Source organism: Lycorma delicatula, chromosome 3 (genome assembly GCF_047948215.1).
Source record: "Lycorma delicatula isolate Av1 chromosome 3, ASM4794821v1, whole genome shotgun sequence".
Classification (NCBI taxonomy): Eukaryota; Metazoa; Arthropoda; class Insecta; order Hemiptera; family Fulgoridae; genus Lycorma; species Lycorma delicatula.
The window spans coordinates 111,409,029-111,434,537 of NC_134457.1; the positions used below are offsets into that span (position 1 = coordinate 111,409,029).

A 25,509-nucleotide genomic window follows, 5' to 3' on the forward strand; every position below is an offset into this window, starting at 1 on the left:
TTTTTGTAAGAAAATAAAAATTATGTAGTTTCAAATTTGTTATAACTTCTCTATTACAGCCTAACCTAACAGACGGTACAAATTTAACCTGTACAATAATCTTAATCGTGTTATAATAAATTAAATTTTTTTACAAAAATAATTTAAATATAAATAATTTCTAGTGGTAAAATATGTAGCCTACTAAAATTAACAATCTTTCCCATTATTATACTGCTAGTTTTCTTTCTTTTTACAAAAAATTAAAAAAAAAAATCCTCTAAAAAGTTTAAATTAAGTATTTTTGTATTCATTAAACTCTATTTAAATCCGTATATCATGTTTTAAAATTAATACTTTATCATGTAATTAAAGGATTAACTTTATTTATTAACTCTATACAGATAATTATGATAATTGGTTTTGTCTAGATGCCAACCAATCCTAAATCCATATCATTAAATAATTAAGTTACAGATATAACACAGGCTTTCAGATAAACCTACCAGGTTGGTCTAATGGTGAATGCATCTTCCCAAATCAGCTGATTTGGAAGTCAAAAGTTCCAGCGTTCAAGTCCTAGTAAGGGCAGTTACTTTTATACGGATTTGAGTACTAGATCATGGATACCGGTGTTCTTTGGTGGTTGGGTTTCAATTAACCAAACATCTCAGGAATGATTGAACTGAGACTACAAGACTACACTTCATTTACACTTGTACACATCATCCTCATTCATCTTCTGAGGTAATACCTGAGCAGTAATTCCTGAAGGCTAAACAGGAAGAAAAGAAAAAAAAGGCTTTCAGATAAAAATCAGAGTCCTATCTTTGAAATCTTTTACTTTGATTTGAACATGTGATTCTGCACCGAGAAAGAACAACTAATTTCCAGAGGTACTAGCCACTAATTATAGTTTGGTTTAATTTACGATATCATAAATGTTACATATCTGTATTTTGGAGATAATTATGCTTGAAATATTAATTTTGATATCATGAATGAAATATAACATTTACAAAGAATTAATTTTCTTTACAAACTGTTATCAAATAATGTACAGTATGTGGTGAAAATTAGAATTGTTTTGCTGTTAATATATAACAGGAAAACTTCTGTTAATATACACCTATTCAATTGTTTTTTTTTTTTGTTTTACTTAATATTAAATAATGATACTATAGTTATATTATAGCTACTTATACTAGCTGTACAGTACTATAAGGGGAAAGTATGCTAATTATACCAGATACTGCATGTTGGGATTTTTGCAGATCTTTCTGTTTCATGACATCCTCTAACAAAAAAAAAAACACAATTTTACCATTGAAAAATTTTGAAGGTTGTAAATATACTGGCCTGATTTTTTTGCTTGATATCTTTAGACTGAATGGACCAGGCCAATTTGAATGAAATTTGGCTTTATGATTCCTTTTGTGGAGCATGATGCCATTTAATTTTGGTTTTTTAATTTTTCAATGGCGGTTAATGAATGAAGGTGAATGTCACGTGGGACTCCGCGATGAAGCTGAGCGGGAATAGGCATTCATTCTCCTCTCCCCGGTAGACCAGACCGGAGTCCGTTTAATCTTTGCACTCATGTATGAGTTACAACGTTAGCTGGGTTCATTAAGGGAACTAGGTCTAAATTTCATTGTTGCAATCAACACTTTTAGTGGGGAAGTTGTTGTTGTTATATTGCCTCGAATTCGAGACATTCACGAAATTGGCTCATTAAAGGTAGAACTAGGCGTGGGGTCTTCAGTCTTCTGCGAGTAGGTTTCTAGCTTAGTTCCTGAGGGCGACGTGGTAGCTTTAGGTGTCAGATGCCTTCTTCAGAAAGCAAAATTAAAATCTACTATCAGGGTGAACTTACCGATGTAGATGGCCCTCGGGGCATCTCACAAGGCAGGACTGAACACTGTGGAATGTGATCAGTTTAAGGGCGAAAAGATGTCTTCCATTAAAGCCATTACTGGCAAGGAATGGAGGGGGTGGTGTAGCGACCTGACATGCTACGAGGTGGGATCTTCTCCCCTCGGGGGGGAATCGAGATGTTATACTCTTGTGCTAATTACATTACATTAATATATCACTTTATGTATTTTAGAAATTTCATTCGGAGAAAATAATTCTTTTTACTTTTTTTTTTTGAGTTATTGTTTTGCTTACTGGACTGACTGATTTCTGTGAAGTTTTGAACAGTAGCTGATGGAAAAAGTTAGATCATCTCATTTCATCTAATTTTCATTAAATCTCATTTAATTTTAATTACAATTGGTCAAGAATTTAATTGGTTACAATTGCTGGGGAGACACAATCACCATGAGTCCTGTTTCTCAAAATTTTACTCAAAGAATAAAATTATTTTAGAAAATTCCCTAGTTGCATGCTTTCATACTTTATTGTTCCATTCAATTTTTCTATTAAGATGACATAGTCTGTCAAGGTTGAAGCTGGGAAAGTTATGCAAATCTTTGTCACTTTTTTTAATTACATATTTTGATAATATCAAAAATAAAATAATAATATTATGTATATACTATTGAAACTAATTTACCTAAAAACTAGTTAAGACCTAAAAACCCAAAAGACAGGTGGGTATAATTTGTTAACAACAGAGTTAAAGTGTCTGTTATGAAAATCTGTATGAACTTAATTAAATTTAATTTTTCTTAACCTAATTTTATAAATATTTTACCAGTCTAAATTGTTTGGTTCAGATAATTATATTACATATTTATACATTACCATATTAAAAAAGAAGTTCTTTTAGAAGCCAGTTTTGATATATAATTCATCATCAATAAATAAATAGGAAGATTTTCACAATTCTGAATAATCAAAAAAATCAATGAGATTAAAGTTTATCCTAAAAACTTATTACTGAATCTTCCGTTATTAAACTAATGTAATCTTACATAAAACCCTTGGTTATTTTCCAATGCCTTAATAAAATTATATCAAATTATCAGATCTGATAAATGAAGCTGTTCAACCAAACTGTGTAGTTTTCATTGTGATCAGTATACATAGTTCATCATTGTTTAGTTTATATTGGTTGGCAATTCTCTGGGCAGTAGACTAGTGAATGGGTTGCTTCTGATTGCTTGATACCAATCACTATTCAATACAAATTGCAAACAGCTGTTCCAGACATGGGCTAATTACTTCTACCATAAATCCTTCTCATCTACTAATCAAAAATGAAAGTTGAGACTATACAAGAACAGATTACATTCATACAGTCTACAGACATAAGTTGTTTATTGATAATAAATTGCTTAAACATTCTTCCTTGAATAATTAATTGTACTTATTATTTATTAAAATATCATTCTACGTCTGTGCATTTCTGTACACAATATACATGTTGTAATAAATATGATACATGATTTGTTATTCTCATTTGCAACATTTCTTTGAAAATATGCTTAAAAAATTTATAATTAATTATACACAAACTAATTTGAAGTAAAAAAAGTCAAAGCATATGAAAATTACTTAAATTTTAATAATAGTAGACTTTTTTATAAATCAAAACACATCAAGTTACACCCAAAAGACAGGTGGGTATAATTTGTTAACAACAGAGTTAAAGTGTCTGTTATGAAAATCTGTATGAACTTAATTAAATTTAATTTTTCTTAACCTAATTTTATAACTAATGACAAAACTTGTATAATTTATTTTGATTTTTATAATAAAAGTAAATTTTTTGGTTTGTAGATTATGTCTTACATCCACTTTACTTTTGTTTGGGTCATTTACTTTTGCTTGCTTATTGTTTGTGGTAGTAAGCTAACCTTGAGTTTACTGTAAATAATTTGTACCATATTTCACAATATTTTTAATGTATATTGTAATATTAGCAATGTTTGTTTTTGAGTTTGTTATCTTTTTCTCCTTACCTCTACTGATGTTTGGTTATACCAGAACATAGACAATAAATACAGAATCTGTTGAGATTAGTAAGGTTGGTTTTAGTTACCTAACTCTGCTTCATGATTGTATATTTATAATAAAAATTTGTTTATCCAGTTTTATTCATGGTATTTCTGAAAATGAAACATTTATGAACCTTCAGTATGAAAATTTAATAACTTACAAGTTCTGTAGTGACAGGAAACAATATTACCAATTAACCAACCTTAACCCATAGTGTTTTCTTAGCAAAATTTAAATAAGCAAAATTAATTCCTTTAGCTTGATATTGAAGAAAGATTTAGTTGAAAATCTTCTCCAACTCGTGTCAGTGAATGCATTAAAATATAATAAAGTTTGGGTACAAATCTTTAAAACTAGTACAAAACAACATGAAATTTTTCCAACTAATGTTAGTTATTTATGTTATACAGAGTAACAGGTGGAGAACTCTTTGAAGATATTGTAGCGCGTGAGTTCTATAGTGAAGCTGATGCCTCACATTGCATTCAACAAATTCTTGAGAGCGTCAACCACTGCCACCAGAATGGTGTTGTACACAGAGATCTTAAGGTAAATATTAATAACTAATAGTATTTTATGAGTAGTCAAAATTTCTTTCATGTTTATAATGCTATGAATTTATTACCTCATGTTGTGTTTGATCCATTCTGTTGGCGTTAGTCTTTACAGAAAAATTAGAAGAGCTCAGGAAAAGTGAAATAACCCAAAAGCTTTAGAAATTAAGGCATTTCCTACAGGGTTTACCCCCCCTCCTTGTCAAAGCATACAGTAGTAGACAATGTTCATTACATTAGCCAAATTACAATATCGTGTACTACAAAATCAATTTTCTCTTACCGTTTAGTGAATACAGTGTTATTCACTAACCTACAATAATAGAAAGCGGTTAAGTTTTCTATCATGAAATAGCATCTGGCTACATTACTTTTATCATGCTGTCTATATAGTAATTTTCTTTGTTAATGTAAATTTGGAAAGAACTTCAGATTAAGAGTTCTTTAAGAAGACCAATAAAAATGGTTGCTCATATCAAAAAAGAATATCCTCTTCTGTGCACTCTAAATGACTGGTACTAATGCTGATAGCAGCACCGTAATTGTCGATTAGGATTGATTTTTAAGCAGCTGGCGACTTCACTAATTTTTTTCAAGATTTTTAAATAATATCTTTGGAATTTGACAATTCTTTTCTTCTAAAAATAAAGGATAATTAGTTTTCAGTAATGGTAAACAGACCTTAATTTTATGAATTAGGTGAGTTTTAAAAGATATTCATAAATTCTTTAGCTTATAGTTAAAAATTGTCCACATTTTTTTACATCTGCAAGCAGCAAGTAAATAATCCAGTATGTAAGAGTACAGAATAATAAATGAAACATAAAATTTTATCTTCATAGTACAATATTATTAATTCAGTTAGATTACACAAACTTGCTCAACTACTGACTGTAGCCTTAATCAAAATTTCACATTACATAGCAATTATTACTACTTCTATAAAAACACTAACAATAAAAAAAACTTTCTTGATTACTTAAATAAAATTATTACATCACGAATTAAGTGTTTTTTTGGGTTTTTTTTTTGTAGTTATCCTTCATAAATGCTAGAAGTGTTTGTTTAAATTTTATTTATTACGCTGTTGGTTAGTGTTGGTCACTGGTAAAGATTATGGTAATTAATTACATCTAATAAAAAAGAAACCAAATTTATTTAAATGAATATTCTTTTACTAACATCATAATGATTTTCATGATCATTACACAAAAAGCATTAAAAAGAACATTGTTTTTCTTGAAAAAAAAGGTTGATTTGAAATAAATTCTTATCTGTTTATCATTGAAAATGAATTGTTTTTTATATTTTACTGTAATTATGGACCTTTTGAAATATAATTTTAATAAAGAACTGTTAACTTTATCAGTTATTAGAAACAATACCAATTTAAAAAAAAAATATGCTAATTTTCAACAACAAAAAAATTGCAAAAAATGTTTTCAGTAAGTAAAATATATTATTGCAAAACAATGTAATATAGTTCATTGCAAGTATTAGTCAAGGGAACAGAATAACAGAGGGTATTATTCTGTTGTGGCATTCAGTATGAAGGAAAGTAAATAAAGTAAAATGTTTATTGAGCCATCAAATTTGTTTGAACACTTTAAATTGGATTGCATTAACAATTGAAAAGAAGCCTATCATTTCCATCGTCCAATTGTTAAAACAGATGTGACTGTCCTTCTTATTCAGTTTTACCATGGTTTATAGTATTTGTAAAATTTAAATTACGCACAAAAATTTTACACAATTTGGTTTGATTTTTCAGAAATCTTTTTGTGTTTTTTAATTTTCTACAAATTTAAATTGAGAATATCGTTTACTTCCATGTACTGAAGTGAATAAAAGAATAAAAATAAAAATTAATAAATGTAGAAATGTACAAAATTTTTAATTGGTAAAAATCAGTTATATATTAACTACATTCAAAAAACGTAATCCAACAAATGTTTTAGAGTACTTAAATAATAGTGAACTTTAAAATACATAACCTAAAATTTTGTTAAAATATCTAATTTAAAAAAAAAAAAAAACACTTCTAGCTTAACTTTGAAGCAGTAACATTTTTATTGACACATAAGTTAAATGGAAATAAAGAAATTTTATTAGCTGTAAATAGATCAAATAAATTTTTTTTGATGACCAATATAGAAAAAAATAAATAAATAAAAACCTACAATGCAAGTCAAAATGGTTTCAAGATACTTGGCTGTAGAATAAAAATGCTGTATTATTACAATATTATCTAATGCAATTTTACTTTGTAATAATATTATAATAAATATTATTTCAACTACAAGACAAACTAGCAATGAATAAAGAGAATCAGGAATATCACCAGTGATCTAGGGAAGAAATAAAATTCTGTGAGACAATAATTTTCCATGTTACCATTTCAGGATTAGTATTTATTTGGATTACACTTTGTTGTTTAATCAGCATTTATCCACTCATTTGAACTCAGGATTCCCATTAGAGAATAGCATTCTTCACTATTTGAATAATATATTTAAGGATATAACATGAATATTTGCCTTTTTAAAACTCCCTATTAAATAAATTGCAATTGCAGCTTTGGTTTTAATTATTAAATATATCGATTTTGTATATATTGATGGGAATACTTTCAGAGTTAGATGTCACTAAAGATAAACACGATAAAATTAGTTAATGTTTAACATTATTGAGATGGTTTTGAGGATTATGTTCCAATATAAAAATCCCTTTGCTAAAACACTTAAGAGATATCTTGAAAAAAAAAGTTGTAAAATAAAATTGGAAATATTTCAGAGTTAAAAAAAAAGTAGTTGGAAATAATAGAATTTTTTTCTAAGTAAATAAAAAAGTAATTTTCTTGTGTTTGGGAAAGAATAAGTGTTTGTGAATACTGAAATCCCTGTGCCAAAATTTTGTCTGTTATGTTTGTTATACATGCATCAGAAAATATTGTAACTAAAAATTTTAAATAAATCAACAAAATAATAATGTAAAATTTTACATAGTCAGTTGTTTTTATAAGTACAAAGTGTTTTTTCCCCTTTGTTTTCATATTATTATTATTACACATTTTATTGACATGAACAGAATGTCATGCTGGGATATTTAGTTTTTGCCTCTCATTCTGCTCTTTGACTTTTCTTTATTAACTTCTTTTTATGTATAGTATAACTTTTATTTTTGTATCTTTTTCCCACTTTGCTAAATCAGTACCATGGCATTACCTCTTTTATCTATCCTGGACTTAATCACCGAAGAGTAACAATCTGCTAACAGATTGAATGTTTTGATATTACCTCTACACCAGTAGTGACTAATAGCCACGTACCAAAAACTCTGGTCAAGTTCCCACACAACTCAATGACCAGTAACTCATCCCTGCCATTTAGTTCATGTATAGATTCCTTTGCAGAGGATTCGAGTGAACCTGAGAATAATTAATTTATTAATTAATCTTACTAGCTGCAGGGCATGCCGTAGGATGCCTCAGCAGCTAGGCCCTCCAGGCAGGTTACCTTGGTGGGTTGCATCTCAGAATGGGATTATTAGGTGTCTGAAATTGATTACCTTTTGGGTAAAAATGCTTTTTTTTAATGATGAAAATTGATATAATAAAAGTTAAATTAGAAATTTAACTCTAGAAATTAATACTAACAAATCAGGATTTTCTGCTAGTGATCGGTACACTCCGATGCCTAGTTTTTGGTTATAATTAATTATTTTATGAAGAAAAAAAATAAATAAATAGAAAATATTTAAAAAATCAATTTTAAATACCACTCAAATTAAATGCACCAAAAGGTAAAAAATAATTTTAGGACGGTATCTCAGAATGGATTTGACAACAAGCTTTGATGATGATATATAAGATTATGTGAAAGTCATAGCTTCAAATTAAAAATTTGATTTTTTTGCCAATCTTTTCTTATACTTGTCCCACACTTTAGGCATTCATCATGCATAAGGAAAAAATGACAAAAACATCAAATATTTGATTTGAAGCTATGACTTTCACATAATCTTATATATCACCATCAAAGCTTGTTGTCAGATCCATTCTGAGATACCGTCCTGAAATTATTTCCAACATTTTAGTGCGTTTAAGAGTGGTGTTTTAACAATTTCTTTTACATATTTTTTATTTTCTACTTTTTAGTGCACTTAATATAAGATGGGTTTTAAAGAGTTTTTTTGTATGTTTTTAATTTTCTACTTTTAAGCCTACACAGCATTAGCCATAAAATTTCATTCGGAAAAGTAAATGCAAGTGTAAAACAAAATCAAACCATAATTTTTGTAAATACTTCATTTTTGATAACAAACATTACATATTTGTTATTCACAAAAAGATTAAGAAATTTGTATTGCGTACATTTTAGGTGTACTAGATTTATATGGATTTGAATACTAGATCTTGGATACCACTTTTCTTTGGTGATTGGGTTTCAATTAACCACACAGCTCAGGAATGATCGACCTGAGTGTACAAGACTACACTTTATTTACATTCACACACTTAACCTCATTTATCCTCTAAAGTAATACCTTAAGGTAGTTCCAGAGGCTAAAACAGTAAAAAGAGATAGAGGTGTACAAGAACAGCAGTTTTTCTTCCTTTAGAAATTGATTGTTAATTAATATATAGTACATGTTTATTGATTTATTAAATATATCCTTTACACATATTCTATATTTTTTAATTCTCATTTTAGCTGCTTATATTTGCCTATCCTGAAAATGTGAAAATGTAGGAATGTAATTTTTTATAGAACATAATCCTAGAGTCACATATTCCATGCATGTGCACTTCATGTACGCAGACAGTATAGTATAATTTTGGACAGTTTTGGACATATACAGTTTCATTATATTTGTAGGTTATATGTATAATGTAAAATATTAAAGTCGTTTTTAAACTCCAGTTCTTTTTAAAGTATGTAAATTATGTGTTGTGTACATATTTATTTATTTTTATTTAAACCGCTTATTTAATTTTATTATTTGTACTATCTATGAGGCAGATAAAATATTTTTAATTAAGTTCTGGCTGAACCGAGACAGTAATATTCACTTGTTTTTTCTGACTGGTATATTCACTGTATTTCCAGATATGATTTCATGAAAGTTAAAGCAAATACACGTTTTATTATTATTTAATAAACAGCTGTGGTAAAATACATCTTCAAAATTCTTCTTTGTTTTGTTTTAGTGAACGGTTTACAAAAAACAGCTTTGGTTTTCTAATCTAATTATTAAAAAACCCCAATTTACGAAATGTCGTGCTTGTTACTATTGCTATAGATGATTAAAAACCATGATTAAATCATGATTAATGATTATATATATATTATAAGGTTACATTTCAGTAGCACTCTCCAAATTTTTGTAATTCAGCAACTGTTACAAGAAATTCTAAATGTACACATATTGCCCTAGTAAATACCCTCGATCTGCGCAAATGCTGTATTTGGTGATCCCCACATATAATTTAATACCACCATTAGAAAATCTCTCCTACTCGTGCAAGAAAAATTACGGATGGGAATCATTTAACATACTACTGTACTACGGATAATTGAGATTTTATTATGAATAAATTATATTGATTTTAGCGTATATATTTTACAATCTTTAATTTTTATAATGATTTATGCCTTGATATTTTTTCCCATTTTATCAGCAGTGGACATTGTGGATTGAAGGACCTTTTCTTTCTTTTTTCCTGTTTAGCCTTCGATAATTACCTTTCAGATAATACTTCAGAGGATGAACGAAGATGATATTTATGAGTGTAAATGAAGTGTAGTCTTGTACAGCCTCAGTTCGACCATTCCTGAGATGTGCGGTTAATTGAAATCCAACCACCAAAGAACACCGGTATCCACGATCTAGTATTCAAATCCATGCAAAAATAAGTGACTTTACTAGGACTTGAATGCTGGAACTCTCGACTTCCAAAGCAGCTGATTTGGCAAGACACGTTCACCACTAGATCAACCTGGTGGGTTGATTGAAGGACCTGGTGTGGCTGATAATGAACAAAAATTGTTTAAATTATGTTTTGTGCTGAAACATAGAACTGAAATAAAATGGAAAAAGAATAAATCAAAATTTAGTTCTCCAAAGTTATAAGTTGGAACACTACCCAGCACACCCCTTTCTTTTGTGGGAATGATGAATGACCTAGCTTTTAGCAGACAGAATTGTGTTGTTATAAACAGTGTGCTTGTTTACATTTAATAATTCAAATATTTCACATCAGAAATATTTCTCATTTAAAGAAAAAATGTACTTTTTTAATATGTTCAATAATTTATTCTTTGTAGCCACAACTACTATACATAATATTTTGCTTATGTTGTGGCAGTGTTATGAAATGAACCAGTGAACTGTTTTATTGATTCAAAGTTGCTTGTCTTCATTAGAAAGTCATATTGTTCAGATTATATAAATCATCTCATAATTTATTATCATTTTGTGAACAATTTAGATTTTCATTTACTTGTAATTTGAAGTGATTTTTAATTCTTCAATTTTTCTAAGCTCAGTCTTAAAAACTTTACCAAATTCATTGGATAATAAGGTTTTTAATAGTAAAATGATAACATATTTATAAATGTTTTTGTGCACTTATTCCAACTGTTTATGGTTGGAGTTCTTTCTACAATCCTTTAAAAAACTTCTTTTGTATATTATTTCTGTATTTTTCCATGACTATATGTTGGTCTTTATCACTTATAGGCCAAGCATACAATTAGTTTATAGTATTCTCAATTTTCTAAGAAAATTTTAAAGTATGATAATAATTACTCAAATCATGCTAAAGGTAGTTCTACTCCAAGGTCAGATTAGTTTTTTAGAGAAGCAAATTGTTATTATGCTAAGGGTCAACCAAAATTTTCCACCGTGGCAGGAAAAAGGACTTAGAAAGAAACCAATAATAAAATGAGCAATAAATAATAAAACAGTAGTAAGTAGTTAACAATAAATAGTAAATTTGATTTGTTAATCTGTAATTAATAATTTTGTTAAATAACCCCAAATATATTCATTTAATATATTTAAATATATTTATTTTTATAGGGGTTTAACCTATGTTAAATATTAGATATTCCATTTGATATTGATATTCCTGCCTAAGAAGAGTATTTTTTATTTCTGTTATTATTTTTACACAAAAATAAGTTGAACTTTGGCTTAGATAATCTTATTTGTTATATTTCTCATCATTGTATATATGTGGCCTATTGATTTTTAGTCTGAATAAGTAATGGTGATCAAATTATCTCTGTAAAATAATAATTAATTTTTCACATGTACATGTTAGTTTTTTTTTGTTTTTCATAAATCCAAATGTTATTCCTAATGTTGTAACACAAAATAAAGAATTGCCTTTGAGAGCAGATTTGTTTTTATTTTTATTTCTCTTTTCTTATGAGTTGTTTTGATTGTTCATAAATGTCACATTCATTATTTTTAAAAACAAATTAAGTATTATATTCACTGTAACTACACATAGTTTAACTTACTCTCTCTCTCTCACTCTCTCTCAATCAATCAATCAGAAATTAATTTTTGAATAGCCCCACACATTTGCAATCAGTCTATAAAAAATGGTTGAAATTAATTTTGAAACTCTTAAGTATAATAGTTTAAATTTGAATCAAGCAATTTGTTTTCATAATTATTTTGTTTATTTTTAGCCTGAAAATTTGCTTCTTGCCAGCAAAGCCAAAGGTGCAGCAGTTAAGCTTGCTGATTTTGGACTTGCCATTGAAGTGCAAGGAGAACAACAAGCATGGTTTGGTGAGTTATGTTACTTACATTTTTCTAATCCATTACAAAAAATATTCCAAATATTCGTAATCTGCTGGCTGATGATTTATATTTTAACTTGATTTGGCATAAAATTTTGCACTATACATAATTTATTTTATTCCAAAAAATATGTTATGGAACAAAATTTTGACATTGCAATGAGTTGATACATGAATATTGATACAGCTAAAGATTCAGTACGTGAATCTGAATTAATTACATATCTCACTGCAGAAACTACCTGCATTAGTCAAGAGTGATAATGAAGATCTTGTTGAATAAATTTTGTAGTTTGATGCCATATATTTTATAACATAATTTATAATCTGCATACTTTAATTTCTTTATAAATCTGGTAGATAAGTTTATATATTTAATCTCTTCAAAGTTATAAACTATGTAAAGTTAATAACTATCTTATAAATATGAAATGAATATTTCTGTACTGATTCATAAAAAATGATAAAATTCACATAATTCAATACAAATTACAATACACATGTACAAAATATAGCTGTGGTTACTAAATTCATAATTAACAAAAAATTACTTTAAGTAATTCTTTTTTACATAGATGATATTTTGCTACATTAACTTAATTATTTTGTTAAACTTATGCACGCTTGTATTAATTAAATCAATTCAAATAATATTTCAATATTATTTAACACTTTTGTTTGTTTGTTACTCCCTTAGACATTGTGGAAAACAATCTAGTTGAAAAGGATGTATTATCCAGAATTATATTATTATCTTATCCAGATTTATATTAATTTTATCTTTCTTTGCTATTTAATTGTTACTACTTTAACAATATTTACTGTATTAAGTTACTTTAAAAGTTAAGATCCTGTAATCATTTTGTGATGTAGAACTCAAATTGTAACTCAATTAAAGGCTGCTTTTAAGTTTTAAAGTATGTCTAAGCTATTGTAACTTTAAATTATATTGTAGTTTGAGTGCTGTTTAAAATCCTATTAATCCAAGCAGGAAACAATCAATTGTTTTAGTCTAAATAAGTTTACAGCTTACTTTAAGAAAAACACAAAGAATAGTTATATTCAGTTTTTAAATTGTGTTTTAGGTTAATTATTTCTTATGAGAATCTCTTTTTAATACTTTTATCTCTTTAAAATACTCATCAATGATGCTTTAGCCCATATCAAATCTACACTACACTTTGTTCACAAATGGAGTTGTATTTTCCTTTTTGGGAACTACTTGCAATATTGTAAAGAGAACAGAATTTCTTCAATTATTATTTTTATTTAACACTTTTAAATGAAATAGGAATTTTCCTTTTATTATATTTTCTGTTTTGTAATACAGCACATCATTCCAGTATTCTTGTATGGTTTTATCTGTTGCTTAGATTGCTTGTGTAGATACTATTTATTTTAATTCTCAGCATTAGTATTGGTATCAGTTTTATCATTATAATGTGATTTTATTTTTAGATTTTTTATGAAATTTAAAAATATCTGTTAATGAATAAATGAATGTAGATGTATTTAAGATCTGTACTATTTTTTTTATAATGCGTTGTTCTTTTATTTCAATTATGAAAATTTATAAAAGTTGGATATACTATAGAGGTAACATATTTTCATTAAATTAATGTTTGTTATGGAAAACAGCTTATACCATATATATCTACCAGTGCTATATAGCCTCTTTGATGAGTATCAGCAGCTTGTCTAAATTTTAAATAATTAATTTTAATACTTCAGTGCTTATAATTCTACATTTGAACTGTCTTTTATTGAAATACTTCATTTCTTGCAAATTCCCTGTTCAACAAAAGCTTGCAAGCTCTTTTGTTTTGGTTTACTCATTCCATAGTTAATCTTAATAAATTTTGCTATTCACTTTTGAAAGTTATGAATATCATTCTTTTATTAGGAGAATGAAAATTAGCTAGTGCTTTAGTTTTAAACAAACTTCAAAAAAAAAATGAGGAAGTTTTTTTAAGTTTATGTTTATGTTTGTTTTTTAGGAATGTTAAATTGTTACTCTGTATAATACGAACCAATTATGATGATTATTTTTGTTATTCTGTAGAGGCAGTCCTGTGATGGTTCTATTGTAGGATTTATTTTTTAAATAGAAAATTACATTTCCTATGATTTGATTATACTTTTTCATTTTGTGTTATCATCATTACTTAGTGTTGGTTGATTGTAGTATTATGATAAATATCCTATTGTCTTATGATATTCAACCTGTTTTTACATGACAATTAGTCAGAAAATTTTGAATTAGAAAGTAGCAGTTTGAATTAGAATTCCTGACAACCTTAGTTCATATTTAGTAGCTGTCTCTTCATGCTTTTTTCTCCATCTTTTTATATCTTTTCTTATTTTTATCAAGATGCAGAAATCTCACCTACTCATCCATTTCTTTTGATTTGATGATTTTCATATATAAATTTTTTTAATGTATACTTATCTATATTTTTAATAAAAAAAAACTACAAAAATTTTAAATAAACTTTTAAATAATTTTTAAATAATGCTCTAAAAATTAAAAAAACAGTAAAATAAATTATTCGATGTAAAAATATAAATGTCTGATTTTATAAAAATTCCATATCATAAATTTATCGCCATCTGCATTTAAGACTAAATTTGGCTTCTAGAATATCATAACTGTTATAAAAAATGTAGGTTTACTAATTATTGTCAAACCTATGAAACATAGATTTGACATACGTTGAACAATTATCTCATTTCATGTATGTGACTTATGAGTTAAATGCTGCTGTTACGTTAACTCACCACATAGTTATGTAGTCTTGTAAACTTAGATATTATGGCTTTATTACCTCATGTTTTAATTTTAAATTCATTTATAATATGTATTTTATTTTATATCAGAGATGTACTCTGGACTCTGAAGGGGAAGACACCCTCCATGTGGCAGTTATTGCTGTCACGCCACCTACTCTGTACCTAGCCCTTATGGACTTTACTAGAGGTCATCTTTAGAACCTTGGCAAAAGGCATTTTTCAGCTTTATTCCCATCAGTGTACTACTAAGAAATGAACTTTTTAAAATAAAACACATCTATGTCGACTCTTTAACAAGACTGAGTGACATGTAGGAACTAAAATTAAAAAGGCAACTACCCCCAAAACACAGGAAAGACCAGTCGGAACCTTAAATAATTTCTTCGGCAATCTGTTCTCTTGCCAGGTACCTGATGAGATTTTCAGCGATTAGTGATTTGACATGGTGTTTCCAATTCTCAAGAGATCTAATGTTGACATGATAATGTCGAGCTGACAAACAGTCTCTGTGCACGTAGTTCGTATTTTGCATATTCATAAATTCCTTTGTATCATCTTGTTGCCCACAATCTGGACACATACCTGATTCCACCAGGCCAAATTGCTGGAATCTGTCTTAGAAGGCACCATGACCAGAAAGAAATTGTCACATACTTGTTAGGGTGAACCCAAGGGGCACCCCACATACCAACATTGTTCACAGATGTTGTACTGTGCAGTACCTGTAAACTATTTTGTGTAAAAAAAAAAAAAATTATGTATTTAGAAAAGGATATTTAAATTCAGGCTTTTTTAATTCATGTCATTAGAGTGTAATGAACTTAATGAAAAAATATAGTAATCTCATGAATAGTCTTATTAAATCTTTTAGTAAAATATGATATAACCAACAGAATAATAAAAAGCATTCACTTTAATGTGTTATCACCATACCCTGATCTTATTTATATGTTTATATTAATAAAAGATAAAAAAATAAATATTTTTTTTTAGTTGTCTATTACACATATGTGTGTATGTCAACTACTTTAACTATAATGGTTATAGGGGACCTGATATGAGTTCTAGTCACTGCCAGTAATAACACAAACATCTTCAGTCATGGCCAGATCTCATGCCAAGCTTGCTAGAGAAAGTGAGGAATGAAGTGAAGATTTCCCATTGTCCTATTCACTGAGCTAAATAAAAAAATGGATATTGGCATATCAGTTTGCCAAACCACTAGTTGATATTCACCTTTGCAAGTGGCATTTTCACTCATTTATCAAAGGGAATTGGCTTTATAGAATACATAGTTATTCTTAGAGAAAGGATCTATAACTAGTACCTCTAGTTCTTTGGATGCTTTACATGAATCATAGTGATAAGAGAGACAGGTCAGAAAGTATACGGCGACAAAGCTACTGTGGTCTTTTCTGTTAAATAATGCAATATTAAAATGGTAAATAAATAATAGTGCTGGCTCATGAATCATGAGAGCTTGTGAGTATAAAAGTGAATAAAAAAAGAGTGGTTGTGACTTATTAGTAAATGACATTTATTTCATAAGTCATAAAAAATTTTATGGTATCATCATGATTATAGTTACTTATTTTTGAGTTCTTTTTTCTATTGCTGTTGAGTAATAAAAATATCCTAATATAATTCAGGACAAAATCCTGTCGAGAATCATATACATCTGATGCAAAAACCAACCTGAACTGGAACTTGGGGAATACCAAGGGGGATTTAGGCCATGGAGAGGTTGCCCGGAGCAAATAATATCCCTAAAACTTATGATGGACTTATATAAAAGACGGAAAAAACAACTAATAATCACCTTCGTCGACTTTAAAAGGGCCTATGATTGTATACACCGACCATCCATGCTGAATATTCTGAGAAACCTGGGCCTTCACCCTAAACTCGTAAACATGATAAAATTAACTTCCAATACCCAGTCCAGAGTGAAATTCAGAGGTGAACTCTCTCAACCCTTCTACATAAAAACTGGATTGAGGCAAGGAGACGGCCTCTCACCACTCCTTTTTAACTGCGCCCTCAAATTTGTCATGAGAAAATGGTATGAAATAAATCCCAAAAATATAAAAATGGGTACTAAGAAAAACTCCATCACACTAAATTGCCTAGGATTTGCAGATGACCTCGCTCTTTTAGCAAATAATATTCAAGAAGCCAAAACACAAATCATGAGCCTTCAAAACCTAGCACAAAAGATAGGGCTTCATATCTCTTTTGAAAAAACTGAACTAATGGCCATAGATCCTCTGGTAATAGAGCACATTACGGTAAACAATCAGAAAATTAAAATAGTAAAACAATTTAAATATCTAGGGGAAATAATAACTTATAATTTAAATTAAAAAGTTACATGGCAAAACAGGACAAATAAAATGATTAAATCCCAAAAATTAACTTGGTCAACATATAACAAAAAATGCCTTTCTGCTAAAAGCAGAAGTACAGCCAGAAGTCACCTACGGAAGCGAGACCCTTTTCAAAATCACTCAGAAAAACCGAATTGAAAAAATTCTGAAAATAGAGAGGAGAATTGTCAGAACGTGTATCAATAAAAAACACCAAAAAGAAGGCCAATGGTGGATTGTGTCAAATGATGTGGTGTATCGAGAAATAGAGCCTGTTACTGATACTATGCGGAAAAAAAGAATCTCTTTCTTTGGTCATCTCATAAGGACACCGCAAACAAGACTGTCAAGAAATATCATTGAAAATCTCTGGTTCCAAAAGCTAGAAGTAGGATGGATCAAAGAAATTAGAGAAGATATGAAAGAATTGGGAATTTCCCTGACTGACCTACAGAATAAAACTGGGAAAATTACAAAGCTAAAAGACAAAAGCATTAGATTTAAACAAAAGACAGACAAACGACAAAATACAACGAAGAGGGTGTTTCCGGATGAAGAAAAGAAAGCAAGATCTGAACGGATGAAGAAATACTGGACAGCTCGGAAGAGTAAAATAACACGCTTTTCTCAGAAAAGATCCAACTAAAATTGACTTAAGTGGTCCCATGTTGGCCGTAAAAGCATAATAATAATAATAATTCAGGACTTTTAAATAATGTAACATAAAAACTTAAAAATTAAATATCTAAAAAATGTTATTGCTTCCTAATCTATTGTAATTGTGTTATTAATACAAAATTTTGCTTTATTAAAACATTGTCCTATACTCTTTTAACTGTACAATTCCCTTAATGTGAAAGGAAAAAGGAATTAGTTTGTCTCACGCGGCTGTTGTTTAATCCCTACTATTAAAATGCAATAAATATACATGGAATACGTGCAGTCTTTTTACCTCCTTGTATGAAGTAAAGGAAGTATTGTGATCGCAAAAAATTTTGGTTTTCAGATTTCAATGGAAATACCCATTTTGACCATCCCTGAATCTATTTTGACTATCTGTATGTGTGACATCTGTATGTATGTATGTACATACATATATATCTCACCTAACTCAAAAACAGTTAACTGTAGGGTGTTGAAATTTTGGATTTAGGATTGTTGTAACTTCTAGTTGTGCACCTCCCCTTTTGATTGCATACAACTGAACCAAAAGTGTCTCATCCGCTTAAATAAACTCACATGTACCATTATTTTTACCACCAAGTTTTTGAAATTTTTAATTTTTCTTGCAAAGTCTTCAATGAACTGACCTCAAAAACTGTTCGTACGCAAAATATATATTTTGTTATCACAACAGTGGTTTGTTACTGATGTCAATATAATTTTACTGACTCTGAATCACCCCATTAATTTTCTTTTGTAATTATAAACTCCCCTCTGGAAAATTTTCTTCCTAAGAACTTTTCTTCTAAATATAATAGAAGGCATAATTATTTTTCTTGACAATATTGACAATGTAACAGACCACCTTTGTTTTAAATATCCTGCTGTACAACTTTTAAAAATTTACTATTTTTAACTTTTATGTAAATACATTTATCTAACTTTTAACAAAATAAATTCAGGACAACGAACGATTCCGGAGTAAATATACCATTTGACAACAATAGAAAATTATTAACAATCTCCTTTTATTAATGTGATGGTATCGTGTAATAAATTTATAGTAAAGAAATATTCTTATTTCTTTTATACTAACCAGCAATTTGTATTTTAATCGATATAGATGCCTACGACTATTGATTTTTTCCGTATTTTTCTTAATTATAATATTAATTATTTTTTAGAACTTTCTATTCGATTTTTACTTCTTTGAACGAAGTAAAGGAAGTATTGTGACCGCAAAAAATTTCGGTTTTCAGATTTCAAGAGAGATATCCATTTTGACCATCCCTGAGTCCATTTTGACTAGTTTCGGCTTGACATCTGTACGTACTTAACGTACGTATGTATGTATGTACGTACGTATCTCACACAACTCAAAAACGATTAGCCATAGGATGTTGAAATTTTAGATTGAAGGCTGTTGTAACATCTAGTTGTGCACCTCCCCTTTGGATTGCAATCGACTGAAGGAAAAGTGTCCAAAAAAGCCCAAAATCCAAAAACTTTGTTTTTTGGACTTTTTCTTAACTGCAGTAATAAGCCCTCACTGAGAGGTTTTCAACGATATATCATAAGTGGTACTTATTTTCATTGGTTCTAGAGTTATAGCCAAATAAAATTTTAATTAATGAAATATTTGGATCTTATAAGGGAAGGCACATCGGTTCGAATCGGACTTCATCTCCTTTTCTTTTTTTAATTTCTTTTTAACTTTTTTTTAATTTAAATATATTGATTTATTAATAAATATTTACTTGTAATTGTAAAAAAAAATTACTATAAATAATTATTTAATAACAACAAAAAAAAAATGAAAAAAGTCAGAAGTTGTTAGTGAAATAAAATTTTATGTCCTTTTAAAAATGCGTATATGTAATTTAATAGGAATTAATACATATGTGTATATGTAATAGATTTGGTGAAATTTATAATTATTTAATATTAATTGAAAATTATAATTTAGAATAGTATTGCTTTTGGATTTTATAGTTTAATTTCTGTTTTATTTTATTTAATTATTCTGGAATTTCTGTAATTTTATCTACATTAAAGTTAACTACAAAGTGATTGAAAAATAAACGCTCACAAGAACAACATATACACTGAGGCGAACATGCCCGATCTTTAATAAATTGCAAAAAAATTCTTGTCTTTTAGTTCATTATTCCTCTGATATTGTCGGACAATATTCTCTCTAAGTCGGAACTGATCATCATTTCATTTATTTGTTTTCTGTTGCAAATCATGTATTCACTCTTTTGTTTGATATAATTCTTCTGAATTTAATTTGTGTACACGTTCTCTATTTCAAATTTTCTCTCTCTTTATACTCACCTCACATCTTTTTATTCTTTCTTTGGTCTTAATGTTTTCTTCCTCTTTATATTTATCATCTTCTCTTAATCTTTTTATTCTTTCTTTGGTTTTAACATTTTCTTCCTCTTTTTTGAGATATATTTCTTCTTTGTAACTAGAATACAGAAGTTCACTAAACGGTGTAGTTTAATTATTATTAACTTTTATTTATACGACACACCAGAAATCTGAAACTTTTATAATCAGCAACTCACGAAGATACGAGTAATACTATTCTAGTAATACGAGTAATAAAGGGACTTTTACTCTTTCCTAATATTTCATGTAAGATTGTTGAATTAATAATTGTATAAATACTTCATGTTAATAAAAACTAATATTTCAGCAATTGTGTAAAATCGCTGTTAAATCTTTAAGATAAGAATTGCTATTAAATTGGTTCGAATCAGACTTCATCTCCTTTTTTTTAATTTAAAAATATTGATTTACTAATTAATAACTTCTCATTGTAACCTCATTTTAACCTCTCGTTGAAAAAAAAAAAATTATGAGACCAATAATTATTATTATCCTGTCAAAAAAAAGAAAAAAAAGTCAGAAGTTTTTAATGAAATAATATTTTATGTACTTTTCATTTTAAAAAAATCTATAAATGTGATTTAATAGGCGTACAAGGATGTCATGTGTTGTCCACATCAGATTTTTTATACTTGCAATAAATTTAGACTTGAAGCAGCAAAAAAAAAGAAAAAAAAAGTCAGAAGTTTTTAATGAATTAAAATTTTATGTACTTTTCATTTTAAAAAAATCTGTAAATGTGATTTAATAGGCATACAAGGATGTCGTCATGTGTTGTCCACATCAGATTTTTTATACTTGCAATAAATGTAGACTTGAAGCAGCCAGTAGGCTGCTTGTATAAGTATATACATGCTTGAATTAAAATGCTCCAGTGGCTATTAACTGAAAAGTAATTTTTAACTCTTAAAACTAACTGTGATGGAAGTAAGTTCAGAATTTAATATCAGGAAATTAAATTTAATAACAGAAACATGTGTTCACATGTAGAAAATCCAGTCATCAAAAATCATTTGTTTTTTCTTCTTTGTTTAATTTCACAGTATATGTTTTTATCTTTAGTTAAAATTAATTTAATTATTATCAACTGATAATATTGTTTATAAGGAATTCTTTTGCAGTCATTTTTGTTTTTGTTAAAGTTACTGGTCAATTTATTCAGCTCATAGTACTTTACTGGTTTGCTAAAAGTGTATACAAACACCTCTCAGTGCACATGTTTTATTTTTTATTTGCTATTTTTTGTTACAGGTTTTGCAGGGACGCCTGGCTATCTTTCTCCAGAAGTGCTCAAAAAGGAATCATATGGGAAACCTGTTGATATTTGGGCTTGTGGTTAGTAAATTAATTTTAAAATATTTGACACTGTAATAATAAAAAAAAAAAAACACTGCTCTTTTTAATACTGTTCACATATTGTATTAAATTTGTTGAGAATATAATAGTTTATATAAATTAAATATTTTGTTTATTTTTATGTTGTATTTATTTACATAAATAAATTTCAAGTGAAATGACCAGCTTTGAATCCCAGTCAGACATAGCATTTTCACACACTACAAAAATTGTCATGCATCTCATCCTCTGAGGAAATACCTAACGGTGGTCCCGGAGGTTAAAAAAAAAGAAAAGAAAAAGTATTTAATATTACTAATCAGTTAGTATAATGTTTAGATGTGGACATGTTGAAGATGTTTGTTTCAGACCAAATCTGGTTAAATAAATATTTTTTATTATTTGCAATAAATTATGGGAATTGGATGTTAAATTACACTATTTTTTAATGTTATTATGCATTATTAGTTACTTGTTTCAGTTTTTGTAATTAATACATAATAAAATGATATTAAAAAAAATGTTTTCAGTTTTATAACTAAAAAATTTTAATTTATCTAATATGTATATTTGAATTCTTAAAGTAGGGAATGGTAACAAACATTTTTATTAATTTTATCCATTAACTGTTAGCATTATTGTTATGACTATTATCATTGTCTTAAGTTGAACTGTAAACAAAGACAAATGTTCAATAAAATAGTTGAAGTTTTGATATAAATTTATGCCAAAAATTTGTGTTCTTTCACATGGAAATTTCTGCTTAGATTGTTTGTTGAAAAGTTGCTTTTGTATATTGTTCTGAATAGGTAGATGGTGAGGAGGTCTTGGCTTATTTTAAAGTACTGGTTTAACTGAACTCAACTATCTAATATATTTATGTCGTTATTATCATGTCACAGTACTCAGCACATTATTTAATCATTTATGTTACTAATTTTTATACTCTATGCTTTTATAGATTATTCAGCGTTATATATATATTTGTTTCTAAATAAATTGATTATAATACATCAGAAGAATAATAAATAACATTGAAATAATACATTATTATTTTTACTTGGAATTTTTTTTATTTTGATTCATTACGTTGGTACATGTTTTTTAATGTAATGTTTTACTTATTGTTTATTCTGAACCTTAATTGCTTGATTTGAAAAGGGTATTGTTTTGGTAAGTAAATAGTTAAATTTATTTTAAAAATTAAGTTTTTACTGTTAATAATTTATATATTTTTTTAATAAATTAACTTAAAAATAAAAATTTATTAATGGATTCCATTTTTTGAACTTATAAATTTTATAAGTATTTATATATATATATATATATATACCGAAGTTATTCATTTCTATATCTACAACTTTTGGGTATAAAATTTCACATTATACTTTATTCCATTATTTAATTTATTTTATTATACTTTATTCTGTATGTACATATTGTTTTTTAAATAATATAAATTTTCTTCTATACATTAGTTTTCATTCAGATATTTCTCACCAATTCTTTTTGTTCAGGTGTCATCTTATATATTCTTCTAGTTGGATATCCACCTTTCTGGGATGAAGATCAACATCGGTTGTATGCACAAATCAAAGCTGGAGCTTATGATGTAAGCAAATTATGAATTAAATAATTTCTTTGTGTTTATAATTATTAATGCACTCTAAATTATTGGCTTTTATATATTTATTAACAAAATTTTATTTTTATATATTTTATGAATCATGAACCACCACCAAAATAGAAATTGTAAATGGTTTATTTAGAGTACACACTCTCTTCCCCCCAAGGGTCTCCGCATCTCTAGCCCTTCTAAACAGTTAAAACAAATAATAGTCCAAAAGTTTTAAGCTCTAGCTCTCAAGGGCTCCTTTTCTCAAAGGCACCTGTTCCCTCAGTTAAAAATAAATCAAATATTTCAACATTCTACTGTTCTTTTTCAAAATTATTTATCATTAGAAAAAATTGTAAAGAAGTTATGCCCAAGAGATCCAAATCTCTTTAATCCTTAAGATCCTCCAGGACTCTAACTACCCTCAATTAACATTTAAATATTGTAATATTCAAACTATTCTTTTATAAAACATATACCATGTTTAAATAAGTTGTCTAATAAGTTTGATGTTTGATTCCCTGTTCCTTCAGCAGGTCCCTAATCTCTTTAATTGAAAATTGAAATATATATATACACACACATATGAGGTCTATTCAGAAAATAATCAAACATTTTTAATTATGCACCAACAGAGATATTTAGTGACTTGTGGTTGGCAGCATTGTGTTCTACATAATCTCTTATGTAACCTCATGTTCTAGGATTGTTTGTATCTTGTTTAGTTTTCGTGGTATTGTTATTTGAATGTAATATGTTTGTTAGTGACAATTTTTATAATGTGCAATTTTCAGGAGCAACAAAACATGCAAAATTTTCAATGAAACTGGGGAAAACTTTCACCGAAAAGAAACAAGCTTACGGAGATGATGTTCTGGGTCGTATGCAATGTTATGAATGGTTTTCTTGATTTAAAAGTTGTCATCAGTCAATTGAAGATGACCCTTGACCTGGAAGGCCTTTGACTTAAACTGATGACACCCGCATTCAGAAAATCAACAATCTGGTCTTTGCAAATCGCTGATTGACTGTAAGAGAACTTGCAGAAGAGGTTAGCAACCCAATTGGATCATGCCATGACATTTTGACTAAAAAATTGAGCATGCATCAAGTTGCATCAAAGTTTGTTTCTCATTTGATGACCGAACAGCAGAAAGATCGAGTGAATGTTTCTCGACAACTTCTTGAAAAAGCTAATGATGATGAAACATTCAAGCAAAGGATCGTAACAGGATACGAAAACTGGGTTTATGGCTACAACATTGAGATAAAAGATCAATCATCACAGTAGATTGGCAAAGGATCTCCATGCCCTAAGAAAGCACATTAGACCCAATCCAATGTCAAAGTGATGCTCTCTATGTTTTTATTTTTTTATTTTAATGGAATTATACATTTTGAATTCTTGCCTCAAGGTGAATCAGTGAATCATGTGTACTGTCAAGGCGTTTTACAACAGGTACATGAAAAATTCTGCAGAAAGAAACCAGAGTTGTGGCAAGACAACTCATGGTTCCTTCACCACGATAATGTGCCCTCACACTCAGCTTTGTCAATTCGTCAGTTTTGTCCCAAAAATCAGATGCATGTCCTCCCTCAATCTTCCTACTTGCCAGACTTAGCTCCTTGTGACTTTTTCTTATTTCTGAAATTAAAATCAGTGATGAAAGGACGCCATTTTGAGACTATTGATTACTTTAAAACAAATTTGTCATGGACCTTAAAGGCATTTTCAAATGAAGCTATCTCGGACTGCTTTGTGAAATGGAAACACCGCTGGGAAAAGTGTGTGAATAGGAAAGGGGAGAACTTTGAAGGAGACAAGAACCAATAATCTGTAAAATTAATAACAAAGATGAAAAAAATAAAGTTCAGTTATTTTCTGAACAGACCTGTTGCATATATATATAAACTGTTCTTTTTCAAAGTGTTTCGTTGTTTGGGGCTAGTAAAAATTTATAGCATAAAGATCAGCGTGCAAATTCTCTTGGTTCCTAAGGCACCTTCATTACAAAAAATAGAAATTAAGTGATTTTCAAACTAAT

General features: G+C 28.3%; 1 protein-coding gene across 9 annotated transcripts in view; it reads left to right on the forward strand.

Moving 5' to 3' along the window:
• Nucleotides 1-25,509, forward strand: part of CaMKII (Calcium/calmodulin-dependent protein kinase II) — a 724,082-nt gene that overhangs the window by 498,995 nt on the left and 199,578 nt on the right. For all 9 annotated transcript variants that reach the window (XM_075360384.1, XM_075360386.1, XM_075360388.1 and 6 more), the window contains exons 5-8: nucleotides 4,338-4,476; nucleotides 12,185-12,287; nucleotides 21,766-21,849; nucleotides 23,367-23,461. In XM_075360384.1, the coding sequence (XP_075216499.1) occupies nucleotides 4,338-4,476; nucleotides 12,185-12,287; nucleotides 21,766-21,849; nucleotides 23,367-23,461 (421 nt within the window). The remainder of the gene's footprint in view (nucleotides 1-4,337; nucleotides 4,477-12,184; nucleotides 12,288-21,765; nucleotides 21,850-23,366; nucleotides 23,462-25,509) is intronic.